Raw genomic sequence first — 17,697 nt, 5'->3', positions numbered from 1 at the left:
CAGAGCATGACAGGGCACTTCATCTCTAAATCGTCTTTGGCCTCTTTAATAGCAATAACGACATCCGCTCTGGCGGATTTAAGTGAGGGTCAGTTTATATCATAGTTGGAATTCATACCTGAGTCCATACATCTTCTCTAAGGTATCATTTCAGGTATTCATTAACAGTCAGTTAAATCCAAAATGTAACCTTTTGTGCTGTTGGGCAACATTTTTAATTTTGGTTGTTCTTTATAAATCTTTAAATCTAATGGAGTGCAGATTATTGAAGATGAGACATGCAGAAGAGTTCAGCACAGCTTTTATTAGGATTTGTTTCTCATAATGCATCTGATAAAGATGGAAGTGCTTTAGTTGGTCTAAAATATTCTAAATAAATACATGATAAGATTGTGGGATCATAATTCTGAAATACTGTAAACTCACGTTGGTGGCAGTATTGCGCCATCTAGCGTTTAAATGTTGAAGTACTTTTGGTATTTAGCTGTTTCACCTGATGCAGATGATGTGTAGAGTTAAAAAAGGTCCCTCGCTTCGCCGGTAAACATGAAAACCCACAGTGATTAAAGACCACGTGTTACTCTGCAGGTGTGCTCACCAAAAGATGCAACACGAGGAACCAAAGGATGGCCCGCGCCCGCGTACTGGAAGTTCCCTGATTCTGAAGCCGCCACATGATGACAAGTCGGATTCTTATCAACACTGTGACACCTTCAGGAATTTGACTGTAAACTAAAAGCACAGAGATGGAAAAACTGGCGAAACCTCACAGTTGACAAACGGGTACGTGGAGGAAGGAGCACATGCGAGAGTCCGTGTGTCCGTTAGCTGCAGGACGCAGACGCGCTGTCGTGTTGGGGCGTTTGTGATGGTCACAGTGGTTTTTCCCTGGGTTGTTACGCTGCTCCGGTGGACCCGTCAGCTCTAGAAGGGAGTGCTCTTCAACATCCCATAGGCCTTATAAAGGCTGATGAGGAGCTCTTGCTTCTCCTTCTCTGGCAGAAAACAGGATTCTGCGGCATTGATGTTCTACAAGAAACAAAAAAAGATGTTCAGGTGCCGTTTGGGAACTAGACTTTAATTTTTTCCCTCGTTAGCACAAGCTGGCTTCTTTAATCCGATGATCCCACAGTTTGATTGGATCCTGGCTGGAGTTTTAGCAGACCTGAAATGGTGACGCTTCTTCTCATGTTCTGGAAACTCGGGAAGCAAATTCTCTGTTTTTCCTCCACCACACGAAAATCAAGCGTTTGGATTTCAGGAGAAATACGTTTTGGGTTTTTTCTTTTCAAAACGGACATCTCAGAACCGGACGAACAGAGTTCATGAGGAGCTGAGCTCCTTGTATAAACACGAGATAACATGAGCAAACCTGATGTTTGGAAAACATGGGAACATTTGCAGAGGAGCCGTTTAAAGGGACCAAACCCATTCTTCTGATTGGACCTGCGGCTCGCTGCCTGATATCTGCCTTGCTTATTCATGCCTTTAATTAAGCAGCATTGGGATGCACGGAGCTTCTCCACCAGCAAGCACATTTTAGCAGCTTTGCCCTGTGAAAGACGGATCGAGTCGGTGTCTCACCAGCCGTTTGAACTCCTGCTCGGTGAAGCCCATGTACTTGGACGCGACGCTGTAGTCGAGGTGAAGGCTGGAGTTGAAGATCAGAGGGTCGTCTGTGTTCAGGGAGTAATTGGCCTTGTCCTTCCTGAACCTGTGCACGGGCAAAACTGGTAACCAGGCTAAACAGTCACCCAGTCAGGTGGCCATGAATGCAGCTGGCTTACGTGATGACAGGGTGCTTGGTGAAGTCTGGGTCACAGGCTCCCGTCAGTTTACTGGAAATAGGACAGACCTGTTGTGGGAGCAGGAGAACAGCGCAGTCAGCCCAACACCTTCTCCCAGCTGGGAGTGCGTTTGACAGCTAAAGTTCTCTGTATTAGCAGTGAGATCATCTTTATTTGAGCTGGAATGCAAGTTCTTGTTGTAAGTAAGTAAAATATTTCTTGCTATTTTAAGGCTCCATTACACAGATTGAGTGATCCTCTTACCTCAAAGTGCATGTTCTGAGCCAGGAGCTTTCTGTACAGGCTTTGGTCCTCCAGAGTTCTGTAACCATGGCCAACACGTTCAGCTTTCAGCACTTCTACCGCCTGGAATAATAACAGGGCAGGAGTGACAGGCGGATCCTCATTTGCTGCCGGTGCATTCTGTCTCCTATTGTCTAAGGGCCTACCTCCTTCACCACAGATGGAGGCCCCACCTCCCCTGCGTGGACGGTCCTGTGGACGCCACAGCGCGCAGCTTCCTGTTACCAATAATACGCCAAGTCAACCACATATACGCGACAGGTGTGCTCAGGTGCTGCAGCAGGTCAGAGTCTGATACTGTGTCCGTGTGTGGAACCACCACTTTGATCCAGTCGGCCAGCTTGGAGTTGGACGCCCATCAGCTGTGCCGATTGGCAGCGATATCTTCCAGAAGCAGATATTGAGTGACCTGCTTGGCTGCAGACTCGTTCAGTAAGGTTAATAATTTAATAAGGGGTCATCGTGCTTGGAGACAGAACAGAAGCACCTCCCCGGCGGGTCACTGCCAGGTTTTAGCGAAAGTAGTGAAAGTCAAAGAAGATAAAGAGAATCTTTAAAAGCTCCTGAGTATGATTACTTAGTTACAACTTCTAACCTGCAGCCTTAACCTTTGACAGGCCAGCTGTGATTTGCTAAACGTGCACATCTTTATCTAGAGGTGAGGTTAATGTGAAGATAAGTGCTGCTATTAGTGTGGACTCTGTTCTGCTCGTTGTCAATAATTGAAAACGAACAATTTATTTGTTGTTCCACAGACGGTTCCCACCCACTGCTCACCGTCTGTGGAGACGCTTCTATCATGACAGGTGTCACTTCTCAAACATGCTGATATTACAGTGGCCCCAAGAGACACAACAGCTCGCTTGTAAAATGGAGCTTTACAGCCCCTGTTCCTCAAAAACATACCGTAAAGGTAATGAGTTTTAGATGTTCTGACACCTCCTGCTCACCTCGTAGGCCCTCCTGTGGTCAGGGTTGGCTTCACTGCTGAGCGATTCATCACCTGCCAGATCGATGGCCACCACGCCCTCATGCTGATACTTCTTACACAGCTCCACGATGTCCATGGACCAGTCTGGAGAACACAAAATACACCAATATCACTACACACTGTGGGCCTGCCACACCCAGTATACACAGGTGTTGCACAGATGGAGTCTGAATCAATGTGGCGTTAGCATCATGCTACACCCACAGGTTCACATCTGTGATATGGATTCTACGATGAGACGCTTGTGACACTTGCAAGTGCTTCTAGTTCCTGAATCACCTTTAAAGAGGATTCAGTTATTTTGTTGATCCAGAAGCTGCCACATGAACATTGTGGACACCAAATGGATGCACGATAGCGGGGATGGTTTGGAGGAGTGGGAGCATGCAGAGACATTATTGAAACTATAGCTGAATAATGAAATATCGTCACATCCATTGCACAAAGTAAGAGGTCCAAATGGGTCAAGCTGGACGTCACGTTCGCGTTTAAGCATTACAGCGAGAAACTTCTCAGCTGTGCACAATGGCTGGCAGAATCCTGACATTTAACTGTTTAACCCTTCAGGACAGGTGATTCTCCAGGTGGTCCTGGTCCTCCCGTCACCACGCACCCGTCTCTGTGCAGGTGTTGTTCACACCATTACAGGTCATTTGAGCTTTGACTCTAGTCTAATTGGTTCTGGTCACATAAAAGTGTCACTGTGCTGCAGAACAAAAGTAAAAAACAAAACAAGGGTGTGTGTTTAATCTAAAATATCAGACCCTTTTATCAGCATGTGATTTGAATATGAACTGGTTTTAAACATCTTCCTTTTCTTTGTCTGTGTTGCTCATAAAGAGGAAGAGCTTTGGGTACATGACGGACAGACAGACGTACAGACGTACAGACAGACAGACAGACAGACAGACAGACAGGAGCCTTATCTCACAAGGTGCTTTGGGCAGACAGGAGCATGAACAGTTCATTACTTGGCATGTGGCGCATGCAGCATAGAATGGACCTGGCTTTGATATTGAAGGCCCTCTCCCCCTCCCTCAGGCCCTGGTTAACCAGGTGAACCACCTCATCTGGGCTCAGATCACCTCTGAGTAAAGAAGAAAACAAAGAAAAACACAGTTAAATAGCACAAAAGTGACTCGATACCGTCCCCACCCACAAGTCCAAATGCTCCGTCAGGGCAAACAGAAGAATAAAAGCTGGAACTGCGTGTTCCTGCGAGATGGGGATCATTTAAAAGGAAGGTGGCACCAGTCAGCCTCCTGATCCAGGTTAGCACAGGGGAAATACGCCAAAACCTGTCCGACATGTCTGAAGCAACTGACATTACTCTGTTTCATTCTTCAGAGTGACTGTGTAAATTTCCCTTAATCCGCCCCCACGGGGAACGAGCCTGGGAAGGAGAGTCTGGAAGTGTTGCCAGGAGAAAATAGACTTTTGAGATGGAGGAATTCTTGTCATAAATATCGGACATCTCATTAATCACAAAATTTGCTTCGGACACCAAAAAGCTGTGTACAAAATCTGATCTTTCCACAGTTTCCTGCTAGATTTGAACATTTTACCAAACTGTGGTTTTATGAAAACACCCAGATTCTATTGAAAGTGAAGTACTTACTCCTTCTGGTTCCATGGTATAGGATCCACCTTCGTGTTTGCCAGGAAGTGTGGACTGTACCTGGCCTCCACATAAATCACACCCTCCTTGGCTCTGTCCTCAACAAATTCATACGCTATCCTCTTTATTGCCTCTCTGTCTCCTCTGAAAAACCAAAAAGATGAAGAAAAACACAGATAACTGATAAAGACACCAATAATCACTTATCGCTGAAGGACAAGAGCCATTAACACAGTAATAATCCTTTCAAATGAGCATGATAAGCATTTGCACAGTGTCAGGGTCAGAACTGACTCCCTCATTACGAGACTTTCTGTTTCGTGTCACATGACACGGCACAGCTTCCAGTATTGACTCCAAAATTGAACCGCATGGGCTAAAATTCAGCTAGCAGGTTCCTCTATATTGTTGTAGAGCGGGCTTTGAAGAGCCTCAGCACAGAAGGCTCCATTCAGCACAACTGTGGCACAACCACGACAGATGCTCATTGTTAAAGGCTTTCAGGGCTGTTCTGACGGAGTGGTTCTGCTCTTTTATCAACAGTTTAGCTCTGGTACCAAAGGACTGAGTCTATGTCAGAGAGACGCCACGACGGGCCTCCCAACAACTTTACACTTGATGTTCTACATGTCCGGCATTTCAAATACGCCCACACCTTTGTGCTTGAGTAACGTTACATAATCCTGCTGAGTTTCCCTACAATTAATCACACACGGGGCAGCGCACGGGTGTTAAAGGGACAGATCAACGCAGCATTAAAACCCGTGGATATTTGAGACCTTACGTCACTCATTGACCGTTTTCAGATCCAATATTGATGTTCTGCAGAAAAGAGTTGGTTCTCTGTTTTAAACACTGAATGAGGGAAGTAGCTTTAGGTTTCATTATGAGGTGAACCGTCCCTTTAAGAGCCTTCGGACGTCCGATGACAGTAGAGCTGCACGTGTTTGATAGGAAACAACATGACTGAACCTTGGTTTCCTCGTTTACTGTGAACATTCCAGGCACGTGAGCGAGAGGTGAGGCCCGCATCCGATCATCTGGACAGGGAGGAAATCACCGCGCTCCTTTATTGAAGTCAACGCGCCGCCCAACTTACGCAATCACGTGCATGTACTCGGAGAACTTGCCCAGGAACTCGGTGAGGGTGGCTGGCTGTTTGAGGATGATGAGCTGCTTCATCCCCTCCGCCGTCTTCGCTGGGAGACGGATGCCACGTCTCCTGGAGGGAAGAAAAAGAGCATTGTGTGGTCCCCATAACTATATATATATATTTATAATTTACATAATGATCTAGGAAGGTAAAGGGAGGTGAATCAGACACGGGCGCATGTGTTTTACTGCAAGTTCAATAAGTTCAACAACATACGTCTTTTAGTTTTATGCTTTCCAATATCTTCTTTAAATTATCAGCTCGCTGTAAATATCAGCTGATATGAGTCATTATCAGGCGGGGCAGCGATGCAAATGTGGGCTTAACTGAGTGGTAAAAACGCTCCATTATTGTCTCCTGACCGCTGAACCTTGGTCCTGACGTGAGTTCTGCCTTCTAAGTGCTGGCTGGCTCCTCTCCAAGGGTCCCCGCTAATTATCCACACAGGTGATAAAACGGAATAAAACTAAAGTTTTAGTGAAGATTTGTGCTGTTATCCTTGTTTTAAGGCAGCACTTCCCAACATTCCAGCATCTGATGCCCAGCACGTCAGCGTTGGGGCTCGGTTCAGCGCCATCGCTGGGATGTCTTGGAAAAAAGACGACACTCCCCGGCACTCCCTGTCTCCAACATTTAGACCCACTACAAAAATAGAGCCCCCTTACTTGGCCACGTCGACGATGGTCTGGACCCTGATGGATCCATCGAGGTGAACGTGCAGCTCAACCTGCAGAGAGAAACACAAAAGACTGAGTAAAAGGGGAACCGGGAGGTGTTAGTGGCAGAACGCGTGACTGGGAAACACTTCCAGAGGAATGGCCGGTGCCTCCTCAGCGCTGGGAGCTGGATTTATGGCAGATCCCAGATAAATGAGATCTGCTCCAGAACTCAAATTGGGAAATCGCTTGATGATGAACATCTGTTTAAATGTGAAATTTTGCAAGGGTCCAAACCTCAGGAGCAGGTTTCTGCTGCCATTTCTGGTCACATGCCAGACTCAGAGCTGCAGCCACATTCAGGACGCTCGTGCAAGAACATTTAGAGATAAGACCAAAACTCTGCTGTCACATCTGTTTCGTGTATTAATGTTTACTTCCTGCCGTCGTCAGCGTGTCGAAAGGATCCACAACAGCTGCTTAAGTCGTCTGTGAGTTGATGGACTCTCGGAGGAACCTCGTACACAGCACTTCCTGGGTCACCGCGTTCAGAGTGTGCAGGACAGTGTTGTTACGTAAGGAAGACTTTGCTAGTTCCAGTGTGGTTCCTCTGGTCAGAAGAATCGGCCGATGTTCTATGCGGGCGACTTTATAACCTTGTTTACTGTATTTGGACTCTTGGTTGAAACTCAATATGATCAAACTGGACCACGCTCAGAAATAAGGGCGCCAAAACAATTCCTGAGGGGACGGGGCAGAAAGAGTGCCAGCCCTTCAGGAAGGAGCTGATGGTTCTCCTCCAGGGTCTATTTCCAGGGTCAGGCAACACTCCTCAATGATTTTGCTCTTCAGTGTGCTGTTCTTGTACTGGAACCTTCGTTTGGGACTAATTGGTCTTGGTGATTGCATTGGCAGACTGTGGTCCCTAAAGTCACGAGAACAGAGAATCGGTCCCTCACAATAATGTGATCAGGACGCCGAAGCTCTGAGTGCCACCAGTGACACTGCTTTTAACGACTGTCAAGGCTTCCTCAGGAGGCCGAGTGCTTCTCCAACGATTGGAACCTGATGATCAGGGCGTGACGCACCACTGAAACTTGTAATGAAACCGGGGTTTTTTGGTTGGTTCCTCCGGTACCGACGAGGACACAGAAACATCACATCACTTTAACAGAGAAGAGCTGCGCCCGTCCCACAGAATGTTCTGTTACAAACCATTAACTGTCACCAGATAGCCCATAATTTTAACGTGCGTGCGTGCGTGCGTGCGTGCGTGCGTCTTCACTTCACTGTCAACGTTTTTCTTCTCGTTAGATCATGTGCCCAGTCAGCATGGACTCCAAAGGGCACCATGCTGATGATTGTTTCTGGGTGATCTGCATTAAACTGTCTGACAGGATCGTTTCTCTCTTCTGATCCGTTTGATCAACATTTCTCAAACGGATCTTCCAATATGAAGATGGACAGTTTGTGGAGCCTTTAGTCCTGAAGGAGCGTTCTCAGCTCAGCAGGTGTCTCGAGTGGAAAATACAGAACCTGGAGGAAACTGACATTTTTGGGCTCCAAAACAAACCAAGCCGGGCCAGACGCGTCTATGAGCGACTGTAAACGGAGGACTTCCGCCTTTAAAGCATCACCTTTCCTCCCTGCGCTGCAAAATCTATAAAGCAGCAAACTTCCAGCTCCTCCATCAGCACCAAGAAGCGCTGCTGCTTCCATTATGCTGCAAATGTGGACAGTAGAGGAAGCTTCATATTAAGCTTCATATTGAGCTTCATATAAAGCGGCCGCATCAAAAAGCTGAAGTACTTGAACCAAATCTCCCTGCGCGCCGCTAACGTACCTTGGGCTGGTTGAACACCACTCTACCGGGGGGGAGCTCGGCCATCGTGCGGGTCCTGTGGATGCCGGTGATCCTGCCGGTGCGCAGAGAGCCAAAACCCGCAAGCGCGGCGCGCCGGGTTATTATACGCATGAGTCCAGGACACGCCTTTCCACCGCCCAGCTGCAACAAGCGCGCCGCTCGGTGCCCGGACGCCGCTGCCGCGCGGTCAGCGTGCGTGCAAGCGGTGCGGGAGCAGAGAGCTGTGCGGGAAAGTGTGCGTTCTAACGGACAGTATGTCGGGAGGATTAACCTGGCTGGTCGGCAGCAGCTTTGCAGCCATGTGATGAGAGCTTTGCTAATTAATTCTGTCCAAGTGTTGCACAACAAAAGCAACAGCAAGGTGATCTGTGCTGCTCTCACCTCCATTAAACATCCCTGAATAACCACAGCTCACTCCACAGAAGAGGAATCCTGAGAACTCTCACTTTTGTTTGGTTAATTTCGATTCTTGGTGAAGAAGAAGCTGTTTTCATGGTCACGCCAAAGCGGGTGTGTGGGACCAACAGTGACCACCTCATGGAAGAGTTCAGACCAGTTCCAGTCTTGGAATCATAGAGCACCTCCTGAGGTGTTCCTGTCACCCAGGACCAGAGGTATACGCTGGGGTCCTGTGGCAGACAGGAGCCTTAAAAATAAACCCTTATTTTGGGATCTGTTAGAAGGTTTCTAAGTAATCTGTGTACCATCTTCTCCTCAAACTATCTACGTCAGCATGACCATCTTGTGGCTCTTTTGCTTCCACTTCCACAGACAGCTGCAGTTTCGGCAGAACAGCAGAAACCTTTAACATACTTTTATACGTCTGCATGTGACTTTACACTTGACCATCGTGTTCAGAGTCCTTCACCTCCAGTGAAGCTGCAGGTCAGATGTTTCTACGTGTGTCAGTTTCCATGTTGGCAGAGTCCCCGTGGGTGTAATTCAACCAGCAGGGTTCTCTTAAATTGCATCACTGTTCTTTTTTAAGTGTGTTCTCTATAACACAAGACATCACAACAACCTGCTAAATTCATGGGAAGAAATTAAAAAGTGTTGGAACTGAGTAAAAGCCTAAATCAGCAATAAAAATGTGGCATAAGACTCTTAATACATGTGTAATAATCAGGAAAGTGATCGTTTGTTTTTTGTGCAGTTTTGTGGAAGAATTGCATCATAAATTCTGAAAAACAGTTGCGCAATCAACTGAAGAGTTGTTTTTTTTAAAAACCACGCGAGACAGATTTTTTCTTACAGGAAGTGAAATCACCATCGAAATATCTGTCTCTTCCCCCGTTAATGTATGTTAAGCTTGAACATAAAAAGATACTCCATTTACCGCCATTTTCCCTAAATTAAATAAATAAATACTGAAGATGACAATATATACAGAATATTTGGCTCATTGCGGGCAAATACCCTCTGGCTCGGTGTCGTTTATCATTAGACCACTAGAGGTCCCTGTAAGACAGTAAAAAACAGCCAGTACGCGGACCACGAACCCGAACTCGTTCTGAAGCTCAGAGACATAATCAGAAGAAGGAAATAATTCCAAAAATATTATAAAAATAGTAAAATCTTGTCTCTTACTGGCCGCAAAGAATATGACTTTAGTTTGAATGTATAAAAAAAGACAAGCTATTACGTGCTGAAGAAGCCAAGTTCATGAATTGGATCCTTGTTGATTATTTGTTTTAACTATTTTTAGGAACTGAAGCCAGAAATGGATGTTTTGTTGATTTTGGTGTGTTTAAAAAGGAAGGCCTCTATTTCTAATTTATGTTTCTGTGAAAAAAAACCCCTCCACAAACACCCTCTTACTCCAGTAGTTATAAGTAGAATTACTTGAAATAGACAAGCTTCATGGCTGCAATTCTCCCCACACCCAGTTCCACTTTCTAATGTTAACTCGTTAACACGGCTGGTGCAAGCAGGTTGTGCTGGATTACAATGGTGTCCAACCACAGGCCCATGGGTTCAATCTCCAGGCATTCAGAACGCTGTCAGCAACAAAATGGTGTCTACAATCTTTTTAAACAACATCTGTATTCGACCCATAAATGAATGAAGCTCAGGTGTTGGAGGACGGACACGCAGAGTCAAAGAGGAAGCTGTCAGCTGCCATTCCTGGCGCTCCAGACTGTGTCCCTGCAGCTCTGGCTGATGTGATTTCATGATGAATAGGTGAGAAGAAGTGTCTGGACCATCGGTTCTCTCTGTGACCTCAACCCTGCGTACGTCAGGAGGTGACCTTTGAGAGTGGTGGCGTTCTTCCCTTCAGCCGCTGGTGTTCCTGTGGCAACACTGTGGGATTTTCACACATCAGGATAGAATGTCCGGAATTCTAGGGAAACATTTTGGCTGTGACTGGAATTACTAGTGTTGTTTGGGGCCGCGTGTGCATGTTTCTCTCAGGTAGCAGCCTCATTTTGGAGCAGATCAACTTTAATACTGGCGATGACAAGCACAGAGACCACGAAGGTGATTGGCCTCTGAACAATCCGCCCTTTCTCTTTCTATTAGTTATTTAATCAAAGGTCCAACTTCAGTCTCTTGGCTCAGAGCTAATTATCATATTTAGTCTCTGGATGAGTGGCCAGAGAAAATCAGCTCAGGTCTAACTTTGATATTTTTGGATATATTTCTACTTTGAATTCAATTTAGGAAGCATATATTATTCCAACAGCTGTAGTGTTTCCTTTGCAGGGTACTTTCATAGGAAACACCTGCACCAGTGGGTGTAGTTTTTCATCATATTCTGTAAATGTTCAACTGTTTCCGTGCACTTTCTGCCCGTATTTTCCCTCCGTGTTGAAGGTCTAAATGAACAGCTCATGTGGAAGTGATTTAGCTGTGATGTTTGATGTTAAAGCCAAAGTTGAGGAATGACATCATCACCTACACGCCTGACTAAAGGAAATCCGCGTCTGTGTGAGAGGATCAACTCAGGGCTGAAGTGTTGAAATGAGAGTCGCACAGAAAGGAGGAAGAGGAACTGACACGGTAATTCAGGCTGTGATCGTGATTCTGGGTCTTTATTTTGTGGGTGTGGTGCTGATCCAAGGATGGCTGACGTTACAGAACAGAATGTTTTACTGGAATAATGAGTCAGTGTAACTCATCAACATCATGCTCAGACTTCCATTTGCACGTGCCGCTTGACTCATGGTGCAAAGCTGGACCTCTCTGTCCTCTTCACTTTCTCCCAGAAGGAGAACCGGGGGCTCTGCCAATGACTGGACCATTTGGCCAAAACCTCAGACAAAAAAATGCCAAATGCAACTGGAGCTGCTCGTGTTATGTGTGTGTCAAACATTGTCCTTGGAAAAGAGTTGAGTCTGATGTGTAGCTGTTTCCTCCCGCGCTCTGTTTATTCTGAGACGTGTTCAAATCAGCCTCAGTGAGCTGGTACGGCCCAAACCCACAAACTGGCAGCATTTACCATTGTCTGGACTCACCGAGGTCACAAAAGGGTAATAAAAGAATACAGACAATACTGAGGGGGAAATCAGCTCACTTTAATCAACACCTGTGGTTCCGTGATAATTAGATCCCCACTAAAATGATGAACTTTATGGCTCATAATCAAACCAAGTTCAATCTAACTCTATTTTAGACTTTGGTGTTTTGATGGAAACCCAAGGGAAGACTTCCACGACAACACCAGGCCGCAGCTGTTGCTCGCGATTACTCAACCTTGAAGGTGTTTTTGCGCCACCTAGTGGCCGCAGATCGAGGTTGCGGCAGCGTTAATAACCGTAAACTAAATACAACATTTCCCTCTGAGCTCATTTTCCCACTTTCCCATTTTAGCTCCACTGTGACAGACGCGATAAAGACCGAATCATTCGATACAAAGCTATTGGAGTCAGTAATATTTCCCTTTGTTCAAAGATTTTAGCCTAAATTTTAATTTGGTTTAATTTTGGTGATTCTATACATACAGAAACTTTTCAGGAAATTTATATATATAAATGTGTGTGTGTGTGTGTGTGTGTGTGTAGAGAGAGAGAGAGAGAGAGAGAGAGAGAGAGAGAGAGAGAGAGAGAGAGAGAGAGAGAGAGATGTATATAGATATATATAGTTATAATAAGAAAAACATGCTTTTGTGTGTTGAGGCTGGAAAGTCTTTGCAGCGATTGGAAATGCCTCTGACATTCTTGGAATTGGGGGAAAACATGTGGCTCAGCTGCCAGGAAGTCCTCGTGTTCAGACAAACTGGTGCAGCCCATCTACAGCGATCGACCACCTGGAGCCCACCTACAGAGTCCCACATTCTTTCCTTTCTTCTCATTCTATTTATAACTGTTGTTACTCACAAGATGTCAGCACCGTCTGCAAACGCCTGATGCTGAAATTCAGAGAATATCCAAAATAATCTCAATTTTCTGTCATAAAGGCCTTTCAAATCAAGATAATTAGATCTACATGAGCGCAGCAACAACGAGGCTTCAGCTGCAACGTCACCATCAGCTGTCTGCTGCTGGCGTGACGTTTCTTTGGATTCAGCTGAGGTGTTTCGATTCTGAGTGGTTTGGATCTGGAGCAGCAACATCAAGAATCTTCCCTCCAACAGTTGCTGGGCCAGATCTTTGACTCTGATCTTTGGTGATCTCCGGGATCTTGACCTCCGACGGCGGCCGTTAGTGTGACGAAGTTGTGCGCTGCTCTTCTTTGGTTCACACAGATAAACTTTGCCTTCCACATGGTTACGCCTGCGGAGGGAGAAGCGTCTCAGCGGAGACCCGAGGAGCTGAATGTCTCACAATGGAAGAGATCAGGATGATTCAAGGTCAGGCCAACAACAGACGTGCTGCCTCGACACCACGGCAACCAGACGGAGGAAACGTTGATCCAAGTTACACATTATAAATGAGGGAGCGTTTAGATGGAGGGGCTCTTTTCTCTTCAGCTCTCCTTTCTGGGAACACCAGCGTTTTCCCCTGAAGGTGCATTAAAGCGGCAGCCTGTAAAAACAGCGGCGCGATAAGATCAACATATATTTGAGACATCGCCACAAAATCCCAGAAGGTTCTTTTCCTTGTGGACGTTTGGCCTCGTGTATTTTTCCTCCCCTCGGCGCGTCTTAAGCTGTGCAAACTCGGATGGCCACAAGACTGGAAGAGGAGGGAGGAGGGAGGGAGGCTGTGTGGGGAGCAGGGAGGAGGAATGCGAAACATTTCAGATGTTGCTCCAGCAGCTGTTTACACTGTCGTCAGCCTGTGACATCAGCGTCCAGACTTTATAAATGTCAGCAGGAGCGAAAATGAGCAGCGACTGGCTGAGACGGACGAGCTCCATCGGCACCAGCAGACCTCATGGAGCGAGCGTGGAGTGACGGGCTGATGGCGTCGGCTGTTCTGCTGTGTGTGGTGACACAGGTGAGCCCTGATTGCCCTCTGACCTTTCTCACCTCACTACTAATAATACTCAGGTTCATTTTTTACTGATCCGGGGGAACGCGCTCTCATTTAAAGCTCATTAAAATGGTTATTGTTTGTTTATTTGTGGGTCAAACCTCAATTCAATACATTTTTTGCGTATCTCAAAGATAATTGATGGTAATTTGGACAAATCTTCTTGTGGAAATGTCTTATATTTTATATATTCTTTTTTACACTCCCAGAATCGTCATTTTTTTTGTGTGTGTTCTGTCTGTATGTGAGTTATCTTCAATATCAGCTTCATATTTGTGTTAGTTGCTGTACAGTTTTATTTTCCTTAATTTGTAGTTGTCACCAAGGTTTTTTTCTTCTTATTGTCTGTTTTAACAAATCGGTAAACAAGAAGAATAAGAAATCAAGCAAACCCACAATAGTAGATTATAAGATTCCCATTAGAGCTGCCTGTGTGTGATGGGGGGGGTCAGGACAGTGACCCCATGCTTGTTTGTTTATCTCCATGAGAACGTGCACATGCACGTGCACAGCAAAGTGTGGGTGTGGCGGTAGGCTTTTGGCTGTGTTTCAGTGCACTTTTTTCCTGTAACCTGTCCCCGTGTGTGTTCCCTCAGGTGTGCTCCCAGCTGTGTGACAGGCCCTGTCTCTGCCCCACCTCGGCCCCCCAGTGCCCGCCAGGAGTGCCCCTGGTGGCGGATGGCTGCCGGTGCTGCCCGGTGTGTGCCCGGCAGCTGGGGGAGCCCTGCAGCCACAGGTTTCCCTGCGACGGCCAGAGAGGCCTGCAGTGCGACTACAGTGCCAGTTTCCCCGGGGGGCCCGGCGAATGTGTCGGTGAGGTTCACGTCTGTGTGGGCGGGGCCGACGCTCGGCCCGCATGAGTGCGACAGCATGTGTTTAAAGTCTGCTCAGCAGAGCACGACAGGCTGCCGGGGGCGAGAAACACTTGGACTTCTGTTTCAAGGACTCGTGTTGACACTTTTCCTGTAACGACTGCTGTCTGGGTGTGATATATTGCAGATACTAGACTTGAGACACAGACGGTTCTCAGTAGTGAGGCCCGGTTCTCATAAAACTGGACCGGCTCAGACAGCGACGCCTGTGTTTTCCACCCTCCTCACCTGGCCTAACTCGTCCACTTCCTGATTACCTTCCCACATCAGTAGGTCAGGGATGTGAAGACAGCTTCTGTTCTGCGTGCACATTTCAGGTCAGGAAGCGCTGGGCTGCGTGGTCAACGGCGTCACTTACGGCGAGGGCCAGTCCTTCCAGCCCTCCTGTGACACGCTGTGCCGCTGCAGCGGGGGTGGGGTGGCCTGTGTGCCGGCCTGCCCTCTGGATGTCCGTCGTCCCACCCCAGACTGTCCCAGACCACAGCACATTCGGTTACCGGGGAAATGCTGCAAACAGTGGGTGTGTGAGAACCTGGAGAACACCGTCATTCAGGACGCCATCACAGGTGGGCCCTGTAATCCAGCTCTGCCCGACTGTTTCTACTCATGCTGACAGTGTCCATATTCCCCTTTAAAGTGTGTGTGTGTGGGGGGGTGCATTTTTACAAATGTCTTCCTAGTGGATGTCGTGGTGACGGCACTATTTCTTGTTTATATGAGATTTGTCATTAGAGGTCATGTCTGGAACATTTTACAGGAGCATTTTTATGCCCTCGACTGGGTGTGTCTGACCAAAGGAACATTCACAGTCTGAATATAACTCATGCTGTTCTGGAAACATCCAAACACTTTTTTTTATTCACAGTCACTGTTCCTGCTTTCATAACAGCTGTGTGAAAATCAAACACACAGGAAGACAGACACAGACATTAGAAAAAGGTGTATCTGAAAAAAGTGAAGTTTCAAACATCGACTCAGTCAAACAACCTGCTGACAGCAGCAGGCAAACATCTCCTGTTTCATTGGTCACTGCCAGAGGTCAGCTGGTTTTCAGGACAGGAAGCGGGTAGAGTTGGGGAGAAAATATGTGTTGTTTGGATTTTACTCCCACAAACTGAATTGTGAATTCATACACTGGACCATTTTGGGAAAACAAAAGTTCAAATAATTCCAAAAACATTTTTTCTGGGGTGACTGGGATCACTCTGAATGGATTTCTTGGGTCTGGGTAAAATTTGCAAGGAGAAAGTAGCTGCAATTTGAAACATGCTCATCTTTTTATGTTTGACTTCCTCCTTTGTTTTCTTTAGCCACGAGGAAAACCGGGTTGTGGCCTTTTCTCCCGCAATATCATCCCCTGAACAAACTAGTCCCACCTCCCCCCACCTGTACGGCGAAGAGCACCCAGTGGAGCCCCTGTTCTCAGAGCTGTGGCGCCGGGGTCTCCACACGGGTCTCCAACCAGAACCCCGCCTGCAAGTTGCAAATGGAAATGAGACTTTGCAAAGTGCGGCCTTGCTACACAGTTCACCCAGCCCCCGAAGTGAGCGCTTGTCTTCATTACTGTCATTTCATTAGCCATGACACACTTTAACCTTTGACCTCACCCGTTCTTCTAACATGCGTGTGTTTGTGCGTGTCCAGGCAGGGCAGCAGGGGCAGTGTGGGGCCAGCTACACATCGCCAGGCCCCATTCGGCTGGTCCACCAGGGCTGCGTCAGTACTCACGCTTACAGGCTGCGCTACTGCGGCCAGTGCAGCGGCTCCTCCTGCTGTGTACCTCATCAGACCAGCACTGCTGAGGTGACCTTCCGCTGCCTGGCGGGGGCGCTGATACGGCGGCCCGTGATGATGATCCACTCGTGTGTTTGCAGCGACAGCTGCCCCTACGGGCCTTTTCGTAACCCAGCACTCGGAGGCTTCAGGCCCTGACAGGCCCGTAGGAGCGGGTTGATGAGGGGACTGAGGCCAGTGACTGAAGGTATTTCAATCAGCACACATTCTGTCACCAGGCCAACATATTAGAGATACTAAAACTGTGAGTGGGGACAATTGCTGACATTTGCTTCATTATTATACACTTGGTCGTTATCGTGACGACAGAAAGGAGAACACCGGCAGTTCATAATCCAGCATTCGCCCCTTTATCTGTATCTAGTTCATTCACTTTTACTAATTAAATAATATGCAGTCCACCCCTTCCCCCCCCCCCCCCCCCCCACCCCCCATCCTGCTGATCCACTTTAGGTTTGTTTCAATCTCCAAGTCAGAGGTGATCATGAAGTAATTTAATAAAATAAAACAAAGTAAATGTACACATGACAGCACTTTTTTTTTTTTTTTACCACTAATAATACACATTTTCTAATGATAAGAATTAACAAGTAAGTCAAAGATACACATATGGTAGCATGTGTCAAGGATAGAAGTGAGTTTAATGTATATGGTAATTTTAGAGGCCGTGCACTGATAAAAACCTTCAATTGCAAGTAAAATCTAAAAGTCAGGAGTTAAAATGATATCTAATAGTGTCTAGTTTACACTAACTGGTGTTTCTAGAGTCAGAAATATTTGATAACTTGTTAATTTTATGACACCAGTCTCTGTGTTGACTGATTTTATTCTCTAATGTGAGCAATGCAACTATTTGTTTGCACAGTTTTGCTTGTGATGATTTTGCACTTCTTCGTTTACTGTTGTAGATAATTCTGCGCAGATGTCTCCTCTCTATACTGTAGTTGTATGTGTGGTACTATTTCAGACCTGAGTTGTGTTTTGACTTTTTTCATGGTTTCTTTATAAAACCACCTCTCCTATCCATCATGGCGGACCTAAGATCTCCTTTGGTTTTGGTCCTAACATCCATATTTGTTTGAGACGATGTTTGATGGTGATGTTATTTGTGTGTGTTTGGAGACGTGAGCCTACTTGAGGGCTGCTAAGAGTTTGAGTTGTTTTGATGGTCTTATTGTTGTGTCAGGACGTTTCAAAGTAAATACATATTAAAAATGTGTTTTTTTGAAGCTTTACACTTGTGGT

General features: G+C 46.5%; 2 protein-coding genes across 3 annotated transcripts; one reads left to right on the top strand and one right to left on the bottom strand.

Moving 5' to 3' along the window:
• Nucleotides 1-283: 283 nt before the first annotated feature.
• Nucleotides 284-8,559, bottom strand: LOC115249133 (adenosine deaminase-like). 2 transcript variants are annotated; one of them, XM_029833559.1, is made up of 11 exons: nt 8,352-8,559; nt 6,518-6,579; nt 5,799-5,921; nt 4,700-4,843; nt 4,053-4,168; nt 3,041-3,165; nt 2,237-2,308; nt 2,052-2,153; nt 1,788-1,855; nt 1,585-1,714; nt 284-1,029 (listed from the first exon to the last, which is right to left on the bottom strand). In XM_029833559.1, the coding sequence occupies exons 1-11, from the start codon at nt 8,481-8,483 to the stop codon at nt 925-927; spliced, it is 1,179 nt and encodes a 392-aa protein (XP_029689419.1). In that variant the 5' UTR covers nt 8,484-8,559; the 3' UTR covers nt 284-924. The 2 variants fall into 2 exon arrangements, with proteins under 2 accessions (XP_029689419.1, XP_029689420.1); XM_029833560.1 differs by lacking the exons at nt 6,518-6,579; nt 8,352-8,559 and adding an exon at nt 6,069-6,505.
• Nucleotides 8,560-13,516: 4,957 nt separating this feature from the next.
• On the top strand, nt 13,517-17,687 carry LOC115249221 (WNT1-inducible-signaling pathway protein 2-like). The gene is made up of 5 exons (XM_029834174.1): nt 13,517-13,750; nt 14,383-14,599; nt 14,976-15,224; nt 15,969-16,201; nt 16,303-17,687. Exons 1-5 carry the CDS (start codon nt 13,688-13,690, stop codon nt 16,588-16,590), a joined length of 1,050 nt encoding a protein of 349 aa, XP_029690034.1. The 5' UTR covers nt 13,517-13,687; the 3' UTR covers nt 16,591-17,687.
• The last annotated feature ends 10 nt before the right edge of the window (nt 17,688-17,697 follow it).

Source organism: Takifugu rubripes, chromosome 3 (genome assembly GCF_901000725.2).
Source record: "Takifugu rubripes chromosome 3, fTakRub1.2, whole genome shotgun sequence".
NCBI lineage: Eukaryota > Metazoa > Chordata > Actinopteri > Tetraodontiformes > Tetraodontidae > Takifugu > Takifugu rubripes.
Note: the sequence above shows the minus strand (reverse complement) of the source record. Positions and strands in the feature narration are given on the sequence as shown.

Coding starts and splice junctions, on each gene's coding strand:
- LOC115249221 (XM_029834174.1), top strand. CDS start 13,688: ATGGAGCGAGCGTGGAGTGACGGGCTGATGGCGTCGGCTGTTCTGCTG. Junction 14,600..14,975: donor GGGGCCCGGCGAATGTGTCG/GTGAGGTTCACG, acceptor TGCACATTTCAG/GTCAGGAAGCGCTGGGCTGC. Junction 15,225..15,968: donor CATTCAGGACGCCATCACAG/GTGGGCCCTGTA, acceptor TGTTTTCTTTAG/CCACGAGGAAAACCGGGTTG.
- LOC115249133 (XM_029833559.1), bottom strand. CDS start 8,483: ATGCGTATAATAACCCGGCGCGCCGCGCTTGCGGGTTTTGGCTCTCTG. Junction 3,166..4,052: donor CTGCATGCGCCACATGCCAA/GTAATGAACTGT, acceptor TGTGTTCTCCAG/ACTGGTCCATGGACATCGTG. Junction 2,309..3,040: donor ACCACAGGAGGGCCTACGAG/GTGAGCAGGAGG, acceptor TATTGGTAACAG/GAAGCTGCGCGCTGTGGCGT.